Below are 16,628 nucleotides of genomic sequence, written 5' to 3' on the forward strand. Positions count from 1 at the left end.
ATGTTCAGAAATACAATTATATATATATATATATAATATGGGCTGAAAGTGCACACTCCCAGCTGCAATATGAGAGTTTTCACATCCAAATCGGAGAAAGGGTTTAGGAATCATAGCTCTGTAATGCATAGCCTCCTCTTTTTCAAGGGACCAAAAGTAATTGGACAAGGGACTCTAAGGGCTGCAATTAACTATGAAGGCGTCTCCCTCGTTAACCTGTAATCAATGAAGTAGTTAAAAGGTCTGGGGTTGATTACAGGTGTGTGGTTTTGCATTTGGAAGCTGTTGCTGTGACCAGACAACATGCGGTCTAAGGAACTCTCAATTGAGGTGAAGCAGAACATCCTGAGGCTGAAAAAAAAGAAAAAATCCATCAGAGAGATAGCAGACATGCTTGGAGTAGCAAAATCAACAGTCGGGTAGATTCTGAGAAAGAAGGAATTGACTGGTGAGCTTGGGAACTCAAAAAGGCCTGGGCGTCCACGGATGACAACAGTGGTGGATGATCGCCGCATACTTTCTTTGGTGAAGAAGAACCCGTTCACAACATCAACTGAAGTCCAGAACACTCTCAGTGAAGTAGGTGTATCTGTCTCTAAGTCAACAGTAAAGAGAAGACTCCATGAAAGTAAATACAAAGGGTTCACATCTAGATGCAAACCATTCATCAATTCCAAAAAAGAGAATTTTGTTTACTTACCGTAAATTCTTTTTCTTATAGTTCCGACATGGGAGACCCAAACCAGTGGTGTATAGCTTCTGCCTCCGGAGGACACACAAAGTACTACACTCAAACGTGTAGCTCCTCCCTCTGGGCTATATACACCCCCTGGATGACAATCTAACCAGTTCAGTGCAAAAGCTGAAGGAGGACATCCACCCATAAGTAGAGGAGATAGAGTAAAACTCGGAAAGACCGGAACTCTGTCTACTAACAACAGCCGGTGAAACACACGGAACAAAAAACTGCCAACAGGCAACAGGGAGGGTGCTGGGTCTCCCATGTCGGAACTATAAGAAAAAGAATTTACGGTAAGTAAACAAAATTCTCTTTTTCTTTATCGTTCCTTATGGGAGACCCAAACCATGGGACGTTCCAAAGCAGTCCATGGGTGGGAAATAAACCAAACTGAGAAGTAGGCAAAACCTAACTTCACAAATGGGCGACAGCCGCCTGAAGAATGCGTCTGCCCAAGCTCGCATCTGCCGAAGCATGAGCATGCACTTGGTAGTGCTTCGAAAAAGTGTGCAGACTGGACCACGTGGCAGCCTGACAAACCTGCTGAGCCGTAGCCTGGTGCCTGAAAGCCCAGGAGGCACCGACAGCTCTGGTCGAGTGCGCCTTAATCCCTGGCGGAGGAGGCACCTGAGAACACTGGTAGGCATCGGTGATAGCCGACCTGATCCAACGAGCTAGGGTCGGTTTAGAAGCAGCGAGACCCTTGCGCTGACCAGTGGTTAGCACAAAAAGTGAGGTGCACCGCCTAAAAACGGCGGTGCGTGACACATAGATTCGGAGCGCCCGCACCAAATCTAAGGAGTGCAACGCCTTCTCAAAGCGATGCACAGGAGCCGGACAAAGAGAAGGCAATGAAATGTCCTGGTTAAGGTGGAAAGGGGACACCACCTTAGGGAGAAAGTCCGGAGTCGGACGAAGAACCACCTTGTCTTGGTGAAACACCAAAAAGGGGGATTCCGAAGAGAGCGCAGCCAAATCAGAAACTCTCCTGAGAGAAGTTATGGCTACTAGAAAAACAACTTTCTGTGAAAGTCTAAACAAAGGAACCTCCCTGAGAGGCTCAAAGGGGGGTTTCTGTAAGGCCGTGAGGACCAGATTAAGGTCCCAGGGATCCAGGGGCCGCCGGTAAGGAGGAATGATGTGAGATTCGCCCTGCATGAAGGTGCGCACCTGGGCCAGTCGGGCGATACGCCGCTGGAACAATACCGACAGAGCCGACACCTGTCCCTTGAGGGAATTGAGGGACAGTCCTAGCTGTAGACCGGACTGTAGAAAGGACAGGATGGTCGGCAAGGAGAACGGCCAAGGAGCATGGTCGGAAGAGCGACACCAGGACAGGAAAATCCTCCAAGTCCTGTGGTAAATCTTGGCCGAGGAAGACTTCCGAGCCTGAGTCATGGTGGAGATGACCTCAGAGGGAATGCCTGAAGCCGTCAGGATCCAGGACTCAAGAGCCACGCCGTCAATCTGAGAGCCGCAGAATTCTGGCGGAAGAACGGACCTTGAGAGAGAAGGTCTGGGCGGTCCGGGAGATGCCACGGCACCTCTACGGACAGACGGAGCAGGTCTGGGTACCAAGCTCGCCTGGGCCAGTCCGGAGCAATGAGTATGACTCGACGGCCCTCCATTCTGATCTTGCGCAGAACCCTGGGCAAGAGCGCTAGAGGGGGAAACACATAGGCCAGACGGAACTGAGACCAATCTTGAACCAGTGCGTCTGCTGCGAAGGCTTGAGGATCGTGGGAGCGAGCCACGTAAACTGGAACCTTGTTGTTGTGCCGGGATGCCATTAGATCCACTTCCGGAGTGCCCCACTTGCGGCAGATTGATCTGAACACTGACGGATGCAGGGCCCACTCGCCGCTGTCCACGGTTTGACGGCTGAGATAATCGGCCTCCCAGTTTTCCACGCCTGGGATGTGGACTGCAGATATGGTGGACTTGGAGTCCTCCGTCCACTGGAGGATTCGTTGAACCTCCAACATCGCCAGACGGCTGTGAGTCCCGCCCTGGTGATTGATGTAGGCAACCGCTGTCGCGTTGTCCGACTGAACTCGAATGTGCCTGCCCGCCAACAGGTGGTGAAAGGCTAGGAGAGCTAGAAACACAGCTCTGATCTCCAGCACATTGATCGAGAGGGCTGATTCGGACGGAGTCCAAGTGCCCTGTGCTCGGTGATGGAGAAATACTGCTCCCCAACCGGAGAGGCTGGCATCCGTGGTGAGGATCACCCAGGACGGAGTCAGGAAGGAGCGTCCCTGTGACAGAGAGAGGGGCCGAAGCCACCACTGAAGGGAGCTCCTGGTCTGTGACGACAGAGCCACCAGCCTGTGCAAGGAAGAGATCCGCTTGTCCCAACAGCGGAGAATGTCCAGCTGCAGGGGACGCAGATGGAACTGGGCAAAGGGAACCGCTTCCATTGACGCCACCATCTGACCCAGCACCTGCATGAGGTGTCTGATGGAATGACGGCGGTGCCTCAGCAGAGAGCGCACCGCCAGACGAAGGGACTGCTGTTTGACTAAGGGCAACTTGACAAGTGCCGGCAGAGTCTCGAATTGCATCCCTAGGTACATAAGCACCTGGGTCGGGGTCAGAGTGGACTTGGGCAGGTTGACAAGCCACCCGAACTGAACTAGCGTGGCGAGAGTGAGAGAGACACTCCGCTGGCAGTCTGCACTGGATGAGGCCTTGACTAGGTCGTCCAGGTAGGGAATCACTGCCAACCCCTGGAGGTGCAGGACCGCAACCACTGCTGCCATGACCTTGGTGAATACTCGAGGGGCCGTGGCTAAGCCGAAGGGGAGAGCCACAAATTGGAAATGTTCCTCTCCGATTGCAAAGCGTAGCCAACGCTGGTGTGGAACCGCAATAGGCACATGCAGATAGGCATCTCTGATGTTGATGGATGCCAGAAAATCTCCTTGGGTCATTGAGGCAATGACCGATCTCAGAGATTCCATGCGAAAGTGCCGCACCTGAACATGCTTGTTGAGAAGCTTGAGATCCAGGATGGGCCGGAAGGAACCGTCCTTTTTGGTGACTAGAAAGAGGTTTGAGTAGAAACCGCTGAACCGTTCCCAGGCGGGAACCGGAACAATTACACCGTTGGCCTGCAGGGATGCCACGGCCTGAGAGAAGGCGGCGGCTTTGGAGCAGGGGGGGGGGGGAAATCTGTTTGGCGGGCTGGAAGAAAATTCTATCCTGTAGCCGTGGGAGATGATATCCCGCACCCACTGATCGGAGACGTGTTGAAACCACACGTCGCCAAAGTGGGAGAGCCTGCCACCGACCAAGGACGTTGCTGGCGCAGCCAGATAGTCAAGAGGAGGCTGCCTTAGTGGCAGCGGCTCCTCCGGTCTTTTGAGGACGCGGCTTTGCGCGCCAGTTGGATTTACGATCCTTGGCTGCGGTAGTGGACGAGGTCGAGGGCTTAGAGGATGACCAGTTAGAGGAACGAAAGGAACGAAACCTCGATTGGTTCCTGCCCTGGACAGGTTTCCTGGCTTTAGTTTGTGGCAAGGAAGTACTCTTCCCGCCAGTAGCTTCCTTAATTATGTCATCCAGCTGTTCCCCAAACAGCCGGGACCCAGCAAAAGGGAGACTCGCAAGGTACTTCTTAGAGGAAGCGTCTGCTTTCCACTCTCGAAGCCACAAGATCCTGCGGATCGCGAGGGAGTTAGCGGAGGCCACCGCCGTGCGGTGAGAAGCCTCCAGGATGGCAGACATGGCGTAGGATGCAAAAGCCGAAGCTTGAGAAGTTAAGGCATCCGTCTCAGGAATAGAGTCCCTGGTAAGGGAATGTATCTCCGCCAGAGAGGCAGAGACTGCCTTAAGAGCCCACACTGCCGCAAAAGACGGGGAGAACGAGGCTCCTGCCGCCTCATATACAAACTTGGCCAGAAGGTCAACCTGGCGGTCAGTGGGATCCTTAAGAGAAGTGCCATCAGCCACAGCTACGACTGTGCGGGCTGAGATTCTGGACACCGGAGGGTCTACCTTTGGGGACTGGGCCCATTCCTTAACCACCTCTGGTGGAAAAGGAAAACGGTCATCTGAACTACGCTTCGGAAAACGTTTGTCAGGACAGGCCCTGGGCTTGGTAACAGTGGTGTGAAAGCTGGAGTGGTTAAAAAAACATACTCCTAGCTTTCTTAGGTGAGGTAAACTGGTGTATCTCTACCAGAGAGGCTTGTTCCTCTGACTCTGGTGGGTTGAGGTTCAGTACGGAGTTAATGGACGCAATCAAGTCACTAACATCCGCATCACCCTCAGACAAGTCAATGGGGTACATAGAGGTAGCGTCTGAGCCCACAGTAAACGAATCCTCCTCGCCCTGCACCTCGGCACGTGAATCAGAGCCGTGGGAAGAGGAAGGAGAAGGGTCCCTGCGTCTCCGTTTAGGGGGACGGAGTCCTAGGACATGCTCTGAGAGCTCTGCAGAGCTCGGAGCAGCAGAGGCACCCTGAGAAGGGGGCTGATGCATGGTCAGCAGTGTCCGGGACAGCTGCCCCATGGAGTCGGCAAAGGACTGGGAAATAGCTTGTGAAAAAGATGCTACCCAAGCCGGGGGTTCAGCCACCGGTGCCAGAGCAGCCGGAGGGACCCCTGAGGAGGCTCCAGGCTGAGACACAACCATATTAGCACAGGCATCACAATGTGGGTATGTGCTTGGCTCTGGCAGAATGAGCTTACAAGCAGTGCATATAGCGTACATGTTTGCAGCCTTGCTTCGGGTGACAGACATGCTGCTGAGGTGGAAGCTCTGCAGCAAGAATACACTCCTGTAGAATGCCCTGAGAGTGTAATAAAAAGCCCACAACCAGAGGTTGTGGCTTACCAAACCGCTCTCTGTGTGCCCTCCGGATTCCACAGCTCAAAGCCCCAGTGAAGCGTCAGCCTTCCTAAACAGCAGCAGCTGCAGCATCCAGCGCCGTCCAGTGTAAGAACGCTGAGAAAATGGCGCTGGAAGGAGGAGGGGGGGCGGGTATTAGCCCAAGAGCGGGAAAAACGGAGGGCCAGGGAGAGATACAGGGGAGGGAACATCTCCCCAGAGAGGAGTGTCCTCCCCTCTGCTGGCCGGGCGGTGGGCGGCGCCACGCTATGCATCCTGTATGCATGACATGCAGAGAAGCCGAAACCGAAACTAGGCCCAAACTGAAGCCGGGGCCTAGATTTTAAAATGCGGCCGACGAGCAGGCACCTTCGGCGCGGTTCTCAGGGGAAACCCCCAGAACCGGCCGGAATTTACAGTAACGATAAAACACATACTGTCCCCCTAATAAAAGTACCCGGGACCCCTGAAAAACGTCTCAATACTTAGCTTTTGAGACGCAGGGCCAGTCCCTGAGGGGGGGTGAACGCTCCTTCCAGCAGGAACCAGACAGGGCTGCGGATGGAGACCGGTCTTCTGCAAGCAGAGAGGACCGTGACGGCTCCCACTTCAACCCAGAGCCTCTCAGAGGATGTGAAGGAGCGCGGCATGTGAAGGCTCCAGCCTTGTAAAGTCAACCTTAACAGCACCGCCGACAGTGTGGGGTGTGAAGGGACATGCCGGGAGTCCAGACTGGACCCGCTTTTCTTCCAAATCTTTAAAATTAAAAAAAAAAAATATCAGAGAATGCAAGTGTGTGTGACCTCCTGAAACACAAAGCATTGAACTGTTTAGATTGTCATCCAGGGGGTGTATATAGCCCGGAGGGAGGAGCTACACGTTTGAGTGTAGTACTTTGTGTGTCCTCCGGAGGCAGAAGCTATACACCCATGGTTTGGGTCTCCCATAAGGAACGATAAAGAAAATAGACAGGCCAGAGTTAAATTTGCTGAAAAACACCTCATGAAGCCAGCTCAGTTCTGGAAAAGTATTCTATGGACAGATGAGACAAAGATCAACCTGTACCAGAATGATGGGAAGAAAAAAGTTTGGAGAAGAAAGGGAACGGCACATGATCCAAGGCACACCACATCCTCTGTAAAACATGGTGGAGGCAACGTGATGGCATGGGCATGCATGGCTTTCAATGGCACTGGGTCACTTGTGTTTATTGATGACATAACAGCAGACAAGAGTAGCCGGATGAATTCTGAAGTGTACCGGGATATACTTTCAGCCCAGATTCAGCCAAATGCCGCAAAGTTGATCGGACGGCGCTTCATAGTACAGATGGACAATGACCCCAAGCATACAGCCAAAGCTACCCAGGAGTTCATGAGTGCAAAAAAGTGGAACATTCTGCAATGGCCAAGTCAATCACCAGATCTTAACCCAATTGAGCATGCATTTCACTTGCTCAAATCCAGACTTAAGACGGAAAGACCCACAAACAAGCAAGACCTGAAGGCTGCGGCTGTAAAGGCCTGGCAAAGCATTAAGAAGGAGGAAACCCAGCGTTTGGTGATGTCCATGGGTTCCAGACTTAAGGCAGTGATTGCCTCCAAAGGATTCGCAACAAAATATTGAAAATAAAAATATTTTGTTTGGGTTTGGTTTATTTGTTCAATTACTTTTGACCTCCTAAAATGTGGAGTGTTTGTAAAGAAATGTGTACAATTCCTACAATTTCTATCAGATATTTTTGTTCAAACCTTCAAATTAAACGATACAATCTGCACTTGAATTCTGTTGTAGAGGTTTCATTTCAAATCCAATGTGGTGGCATGCAGAGCCCAACTCGCGAAAATTGTGTCACTGTCCAAATATTTCTGGACCTAACTGTATATATATATATATATATATATATATATATATATATATATATATATATATATATATATATATATAAACTACATACACACTTTTTTTTTTTTACTATCCTTTTTTGTTTTAATAAGTTGTAGTTCAGAGTCTCAGGGCTGTTTGTTTTCTTGCAACAGGCTGATTTCATGTCAGTGCCCTATAATGGATAAATAATAAATGGACGGCGCACTGACCTTTACTGGCGTCCACGTGTTTCCCAGTATCATCCTGTGTGCTCTCTGGATTTCCATTGATCTGATTTGCGGTGTCATTGAGATCAGACTTGTTGGGTACATGATTGGGGATATCTGGAATGTGGTCAATGTGATTTATGTGCAAACCATTAGCAATTGTAGGATCTGGGCCGGGTACAGGAGTGGCATCGTCCTTCACCAATTTTCCCTCTGGAAAAGAAAAATTGTAATGACCACTGAATTTCATGCGACATGAAAATATTCACCACTTTTATTAACACTACATCTGCTGGCCGTACACAGACTGTGATGTCCGGCCCCTATATAATCTGTACATATAACACTACATCCACTGGCCGTACACAGACTCTGCTGTCCGGCTCCTATATAATCTGTACATATATCTATATATCCGCTGGTCATACAGAGACTCTGCTCACTCTCATACTATGTGGTATATACAATATATGAAAGTTCTGGATGATGATGGGATCTGTATTATTAGAGGGTCCCACTGCAGACAAGTGTTAACCCAGCCTTGCTGCTATGTTTTACTTGTCATACACAACATTTGTCACCTATCCACAGCATACAGTGGGTGATCAATGTGTAATCATTGGGGGTCCGACCAATGAGACACCCACCAATCTTGAGAATGGAGATCCCGTGTCCTTCATGTGAATGACGTGGTACGACCACAGCTACACTCAATTCTATAGAAGCAGTAGGGAGCATGCATGACAAAAACAGAGTAAATGAAGCAGTGATCATACATGCGCACACTACAGCTTGTAGCGCCCAGTCCTGCTGCGGCACCTCCGCACTCTGCCGCTTCCAGGATGTGGCAGGAGCGCCGCACTCCTCATCTGCCTGCTGGCTCATGCGTCCTGTTCCTGCCGCAGCCTCCTCCTGTTTCCAGGCCACACACAGGCCATCTGGGAGTGCCCATAGGGTGCGCGCGCCGCCCCCCCTTTCTTAAAGGGCCATGTCCCATTACCCGGAAGTGATCCTTGAGGTCAGCTATTACCCTAAAGGTATTTAAGCCTGCCTCCCCTTTATGCAACGTTGCCCAGGCGCCTCCCCTATCATTAGTGCGTTTTTTGTTCTCAGGTCCCATACGTGTTAGGGTATGTGCGCACGTTGCTTTTTACCTGCTTTTTACCTGCTTTTTTGCTGCTTTTTCTTCTGCGCTGTTTAATGCCAAAATGGATGTGTTCTTCTATTCAAGCAAAGTCTATGGGAATTTGGGTTTCTTGTTCACACTATGTTGTTCAAAATGCTGGCTTTTTGAGGCAGAACTTTGGTCAAAAACTCAGCTTTTCAAAGAAGCAACATGTCAATTGTTTTTGCCATTTGGGTTTTGCACTGCAAAGCTGAGTTTTTGACCAAAGTTCTGCCACAAAAAGGCAGCATTTTGAACAACATAGTGTGAACAAGAAACCCAAATTCCCATAGACTTTGCTTGAATAGAAGAACACATCCATTTTGGCATTATACAGCGCAGAAGAAAAAGCAGCAAAAAAGCAGGTAAAAAGCAGGTAAAAAGCAACGTGCGCACATACCCTTACTGTGTCTGATCCTGCGCCCTTGTGTCTTGTCCCAGTAACTTGTTCCTGCTAAGCTGTGTCTCTTCCCAGAGCCTGTTACCCTCTAAACCTCCATGTTGCCATGTCTAAGCCATCACCTCCGTGCTGCCACATCTGAGCCATCACCTCCGTGCTGCCATGTCTGAGTACACCAGTACCGGACATCAGAGACTCACCAGTCCATCAGAGCCAACTCCACTGGTCCTGGCTGCTGAGCATTTAGTCCCCCTGGGGCTGCACCTGACAATGCCTGTATAGGGGTTTGCTATAGGTTAGCTCCTCCAAGGTAATCTGGTGTACGGGCCATTGGGTTCACTCCCGGACACGCGACATCCCTCGGCAACCGTACCACAGCTCCACTCACACCACATCACAACCCCTGTTTTCACGATCACTGAATTCCCCCAATGTTTAGACCCCCCACTATCATACATTAAACACCTAGTTGGTGGATTGCCACAATTGAAGAAAAAAAACAAACAGCGTCATCTTTATCTATGTCTGGTATTGCAGCTCACACCCATTCAAGTACATGAGCTGCAATACCAGATACATCCTGTAGTAAGAAGTGGCACTGTTCTAGGAAAAAAAGCAGACCCCTTTTTCAAATCCTGGACCACTTAAACCTATTAAGAGTCCCGCATACAAGATAATACAAGTCCGTGTCGGTAGGTGAAGATGTCTGAAAGAGGTTTCCTCTATGCTCCAAATCAAGTTTTTATTATACAGAATATGAGCATAAAACCCATCAGACCAGAATACCTTTCTCATTTAACTCAGTCTCATCTTCCTCATCCTCGTCTTCCTCCTCCGGCGCTCCGTTCTCCTCTCCTTCGGACTCCGCTCCGCTATCACTGCTCTCCGCTTTCCCATTCACAGCCTTACAGTTAGGGGTGGACGTCAGCGCAGAGCTGAGATCTACAGGAAGGTAAAGTCACATAGATCTGTCACATTTCCGCTGTGGCAGAGCAGACAAGCACTTTTTAATATAAAGTCTTGGAAGCTACTAATTCTCCTTAAGGAGATCCAGTAAGAAGAGCAATGCACTCTGGGAAAAAAAAAAGCAAAACAGCCCGCTATGAAAAGTGAGAAAACTGCCTCTCTAGCACCACCTAGGGGCAATTACGATGTAATTTAATGTGACTATTCCCCAGTGTGTATCTCTGATGAAAAGCTGCAATATTTGCCACTGTCAAGGTGTATAAAAGTCTCATGTCACCTACAAACTACTACTATATTCAACAGAAAAGCGCTCTGTTATACAGTAATCTGCATAATGGCCCCTCGTAATGCCAAAAGGACACATTGGCCATAACCCGAGTGCATACGGTCCTATGTAACCAATGCGGGAAAGCTCCATAAAACAATATAATCTGTTCAGAGCAGAATAACCAGGCTATAAAACATGTTGGGAGTTTTAGTTTAACAAGAGCTGGAGTGACGCAGGTTGTTGACCACTTGCCTAGATGATCAATTTCTCTCTCAAAAAATGTTTACTTGCTAATAAATTAGAAGAAATGTTTCACTTTATTTTTATAGTAATTTTCGTGTTCTTTTCTCAGTATCTCTGCTTGCAGCCAGTGAACCTTCATTCTTTACTTCCACAGGATGAAACATGTTAGGCTATGAGTTTGTCATGCGACGTTCAGCTCTGCACACACCTGCTGGCTTTGTGGCGTCAGACTCAATTCACACTGCAGAGTCTGACAAGCAACCTGAGGCTTCTGGTTTGTTGAGCCAGAGCCGGGTGTCGGCTGGTTCAGGTTCACTGGTCTTCAGCTCTGCAGAAGTTAATCCCTATAGACTGGTGAGTAAGACCTAAGTGGCTCAGGTTGCATAATGCCAAGTACAGCTGTCTCCTCCCTATTTAGTGCACGGCTTCCTTCCTGTATGTGCTGATGATAGCTTTAGCGATCCTGGTCTTGTGTATCTCCTGTTTATGGTGATCCGTGCTGCCCTTCTGAGTGGTGTGAGCATTTCCCAGTTGTGCGTTTCTTCCTCCCCTTTTTCGTTACTCCCCAGTACACATATTGTCTCTCCTGTGTGTGTTGAGTGCAGTGTGTAAGAGTTTCCGTTCTCCCTTGTCAGTGTCGTTTTGTGGGGTTTTGTGTTTTCCGGCCCACCCCGAGTAGAAGTAAGATCCGGGCCCAGAGAGTAGTTAGGGTCATGCTGGTGGCTCGGACCTGGTTACCATCAAACCTACCTCCAAGATAAGGGATATAACAGAGAGTAGAAGAAGAAAGGGTTCTCAATATCCCATCAAGGACCCAAACGGATTCAGAAGGAGATTAATGCTTCTTTATTTTCATGCACAAGTCAACGCGTTTCAGGAGTCACAGCTCCCTTCATCAGGACAGCAGGCAAAGAACATCAAATCTCTTTGCCTGATTTTCCTTATAGTGTGTTATACAACATTCTATACCCCTCTGCTTTTTGCTTGCATCTGCACTCCCCCCATTTGGCACAGGTGATTTTAATCAGCAGGAGACTGCAAGAGGGGTCAACCTTTTTTTTTGCTCCCAGTTCACATATGGGAGCCAGTGGGAGGGGAGTGCGCAGCTCCTCACACAGTGTGCTGGTACTGTGTGGTGGCCGCTGTTGTGGTGGTGTCGTGTTAGTGGGGTGGTGGGGCCTGGAGCCATGGGGGCTTTGCCTTGCAGCATGGGCGCTGTGAGGCACCAGGTCACCTGCCCTGCTGGCGCTTTGTCGCTGCAGTAGTGGTTAGTGCACAGTGCCGCACTATAAGGTTTAGAATAGGGATCCACTCAAGAGGTTTGCCGTGACGTGGCAGTGGGCTTAATACAATCTTATCAGAATGGTAACAAAGAACCTCATGTTCTATTTAATTTTTTGCCTAACGGCTTTAGATCATTGTATTTTTTGGGATGTGCGATCTATGTCTTTTTCTTTATAGTGTCTTATATACAAAATTCTAACATGCTGTGTATAAGAGCCCAGGCCGCTGTGTAGAACGTAAAAATGACTTTACAAAATACCTAAACGGTTGGTACGGTGTAGAATGGTCATATGGGTGGCTCCGTTCTCCAGGTGCGGCGCCTCCTCTTTCGGCCATCTTTGTACTCTTTCTTCTCAAGCCTGGGTGCATGACGCGTCCTATGTCATGCACACGTGCCGGCATTGAGGTCCTGCGCAGGCACAGTACAATACTTTGATCTGCCCTCCTCAGGGCAGATCAATTAGGCTTTGGTTATGTACTAATGATAAAGGTGACCATTCTGGTAACTGTATAACTGTAGTGTAGTAAACTGTAATCTGTGCCATCATCACATTTAACAATCAGTTTTCATCCTCTAGAAGAATAGAGTTCCTCATTCACTGACTGCAAGCAGAGATCCTGAGAAAAGAATAGAATATTTGCCACACAAAATATAGTTGCACATTTTTCCGTTTTCTTGCAGTGAAACATCAATGATAACAAAAAAAGGTTAGCAACCTGCGTCACTCCAGCTCTTCATTCACTGAAAAACAGATAACTTTACTGAAAGTTTGTAAAATAGCAAAACCTTTAATCACCAATAGATAAACCATATTTGCATAAACCAGAAGGCCATTTTACTGGGAATGTAAAGCAGGTTTTCTCCTATTTTTGGCTATATTCTGTGTTAGACATTAAAAAGCCTCGTACAGCGTTAGTTATCAGTGGGGTCTGCAGAGAGGCTAATGTGTACATGTGCCAGCTGGCTGACCGCTCACCGGACAAATATTATTGACTATTTTGGATTTATTTGGCACTTCTTTTCATGTTTTTCCCCAGGGTCAAAGGCACCAGAAGTTCCCCACTGTAAAAAAACTCTCCCTAAATCTACATACTAATGGAGGGTTATAACCGAGGCCAGAAAATATCTGGAGTCGAGATAGCCAATGTCTAAGGACGGCTGAAGACAGGGACATACTGAACTTTGCTCGACAAGAAAAAAAATCCCAAAAGACAAAACAAATAGATTGTATATAGCAGCTGTCCCAAGTGGAGATAAGTGACGAGGTGGGAAAAACAGCCTAGAGGCCTGATCACACATGACCAGCAAGTGAAATCTGCACTAGCAGCAAATGACTGAAATAGACCTTATTTGTTGGCACATTATTTGTGCATGTTGTGTTCTCGGCAAAAATTATTGTACATGGAGGGGAAGGAGGTGAGCTGTGACATCAAGGGTTGTGAATGATGGATCCTCTGTTATCTACTGTACATGTTATCCTATCTGTGATGATAATGATATTGCTGAAAAGTCTCTCATACTGGTCACTGGAAGTTCACCGTGGCACCTCATGGCAAAGAATTCTCTGAGGATCTGAAAAAAGAATTGTTGCTCTATATAAAGATGGCAGAGGCTATAAGACGATTGCCACCACCCTGACACTGAGTTGCAGTACAGCGGCCAAGACCATATATAGTGTTCAGACATCTACATATTACATCTATAGGAGCTTTTATGGCGTCCCAATATAAATACACAGGCAACAACATGGAGTTAATCCACCAGCCTCTATAAGAGCTTCTGCCCTTCTAGGGTTTTGTACAATTTATTTTTTTTGAAGGGGGGGAGGGGTCTGAGGGATTTCTTTACCCATTGATCCCACAACACTGATGTTGGAAGAGAGGGCCAGGCTCACAATCTAGTTCATCCCAAAGCTTCTGGATCAGGTTAAGCTCAGGGCTCTGTGTGGCCAGCCAAATCACTCGGGAATAAAATTTGCCTTCCCTGAAATGGCCTTCTTCAGACTCGTCCATGAGATTTCTAGAAGTGTGATCCGTCACTTCACAGAACATATTCCCGCTAATCCAGAGTCCAGTGGCGGCTGCTTTACACCACTCCATTCGATCTTTGACACTGTGCTTGGTGATGTAAGGTTGCATGCAGCTGCTCGGCCATGAGGCTCCTGGTGGCGGCACAGTTTTTCTACTGCTGTTAATACCACAGGAAGATTGGATTCTGCAGCTGTGGAGTCAGAAGAGTGTTGGTGACTTTACAGCCCATTGCCCCTCAGCCCCACGCTCTGTAACGTTACGTGATCTCCACTTTTTGGCTGAGTTGCTGAGGTCGTTCCAACCTCTCATTAAAATCACTCACAGGTCATGGAGGAAGATTTAGAAGGGAAGAAATTGAATGTACCGACTTGTTACACCAGTGGCTCCTATTACAGGACTACGCTGGTGCCCGTGAGCGCTGCACCACCCGCCGTTCTGTCATATCATAGTAAAGGAAGACATTATCTAAGATAGGTGATCAATATCAGATCAGTAGGAGTCAGCCATATATAGCTTGGATGGAGCTGCATTGCACAGTTCCATACATCGTGTAGTCGCAACTGTAACGCCACCAGCAGGCATTCGGCACTCCGGTGTTCTCACCGCTCCAGTCACCCTGATTCTGATACTCCAGTCCCCTCCACAGATCCCTGTCTCAAGGACCGGAGACCATCACATAGTTCGTTCTGGAAGTGGATGCTTCATCCTCTTGAGCCAATCAGGTCTTATGTAGAAATCTTCCTCTTGGCAAACGGTAACTGTGGTTTATTCTCAAAGGCCTTTTCAGTGCCCGAATGCAACTATTCTATCTTTGATCGTGAGTAGTGTTGAGCAGACCCGGACCGGCAAAATCCGGCTGAATTCCGCTCCCCATTGACATATATGAGGCTGGATTCTGGATCGGATCCGGACTTCTTTGTCAACCGGCCGCTGATCCGCCGGACCCGGATTATTGCCAGTCCGCTCAACTCTAATCGTGAGTTGCTGGCGATAAAGATGGCTTTAGAGGGGTGGTGTTATCTTCTTGATGGTGTTGTCCATCTAGTTTTTATTTACACCGACCACAATAACATGGCCTACCTGCAGTCAGCACAAAGGCTGAATCGTCGTCAAGCCCGTTAGTTACTATTTTTTGCCCACTTCGACTTTATTCTCCATTTCTGGACGGCAGACAAAAATGTACCGTAAATGCGGATGAGCTCTCTAGGTCCTTTTTATCTATCGATCAAGAGGAAGAGCCTCAGCACATCATTGAGCCCACCAATATATTTATTGTGGCTCGTGCGAATGGTTCTCAGGTTCCTCCAAGGACGCAGATAGGAGATTAATTCTGCAGTGGAGTAACTCATCTAAGCTGGCTGGTCATGCTGGGCAGAAGTAGACGGTTCTTCTCAGCTTACGTCAGTATTGGTGGCCAACTTTGTGGAAAGGCACTGAGAACTTTGTTTCCACCTAACCCTTGGGTGCTCATAAGAAGACCCCTAAAAAAAATTACTGTAGACAACTGTTGCCACTACCCGTGCCTTCCGCTCCCTAGTAGCACATCGCGATGGACTTCATCACAGATCTTCCTGAGTCTACTGGGTGCTCTGACATTTGGGTGGTAGTGGACTGGTTTTCTAAATTGGCCCACTTTACTCCTCTGTCTGGTCTTCTTTCGGCTAATTTAAGTTCATTCAGCATATGTTCCGCCTTCATGGATTACCGCGCCACATTGTATCTGATAGGTGTGTCCAATTTACATCCAGACTCCAGAGGGCTACCTGCAAGTTGCTGAATGTTTCACTCAACGTCTCTGCTGCCTACTACCCTCTGTCCAATGGTCAGGTGGAGCGCATCAACCAGGCCCTGATCAACTTCTTGTTGCATTTTACCAACGTGCACCACCACAATTGGGTCAAGGTTTTGCCTTTAGCGGGGTTCTCTTATAACAACCAAGGCTTCAGATAGTTCTCCGTTCTACATCATTTACGGACAACAGCCCAATGTTCTTCTTCTGGTGTCAAACGACTTTGGGCATTACTGCAGCCGATAATCTCATTAAAGACTTTTCCAACATGTGCGAGGACACTAAAGCCACACCTGAAAAGTCGTCTTAACGGATGAAGAAACACGCAGACAAGAGACACTTGGATCCACTATCTTTTCGTCAAGGTGTGGCTCTCTTCAAGGTACATCAGTCTCAAAGTGCCTTTTATAAGCTGTGTCCCCGCTTTACCGGTCCCTTTGAGGTCCACAAGTTTATCAACCCAGTCTCTTGAAGCTGTAGCTTCCTGCACCTAACTCTTTCCATGTGTTCCCCCTCAAGCCAGTGGTTCTGAGCCGCTTATTTAAGGACTCTAGTGCAACTCCTTCGCCAGTCAGTTCAGAGGATGTCTTTTGCAGTTAAGAACATCTTGGCTATGAAAAAGGTTAGAGGGATGACCCTATTCCTGGTAGATTGGAAAAGTTTTGGTCCTGAGGAGACAATGTGGAAGCCCAGAGAGAATATGGATAGTCCTCTTCTTCTGAAGAAATTCCTTTCCGGCCTGGAAAGGAGGGGGCATAAGAAAGCGGGTACAGTACTGTTGCCGGGTGGAGTGCATGGACGCCAGCGCTCTCACCA

At 48.4% G+C, this 16,628-nt stretch overlaps 1 protein-coding gene across 2 annotated transcripts in view; it reads right to left on the minus strand.

Annotated features, from left to right (window-relative positions):
- The window catches only part of ACBD5 (acyl-CoA binding domain containing 5), a 77,288-nt gene that overhangs the window by 18,469 nt on the left and 42,191 nt on the right, over positions 1–16,628 (minus strand). For both annotated transcript variants that reach the window (XM_075315534.1, XM_075315533.1), the window contains 2 exons: positions 10,018–10,173; positions 7,670–7,879 (listed from right to left, as the gene is read on the minus strand). In XM_075315534.1, coding sequence (XP_075171649.1) covers positions 7,670–7,879; positions 10,018–10,173 — 366 coding nt within the window. The remainder of the gene's footprint in view (positions 1–7,669; positions 7,880–10,017; positions 10,174–16,628) is intronic.

This window comes from Anomaloglossus baeobatrachus, chromosome 6 (assembly GCF_048569485.1).
Source record: "Anomaloglossus baeobatrachus isolate aAnoBae1 chromosome 6, aAnoBae1.hap1, whole genome shotgun sequence".
Lineage (NCBI taxonomy): Eukaryota > Metazoa > Chordata > Amphibia > Anura > Aromobatidae > Anomaloglossus > Anomaloglossus baeobatrachus.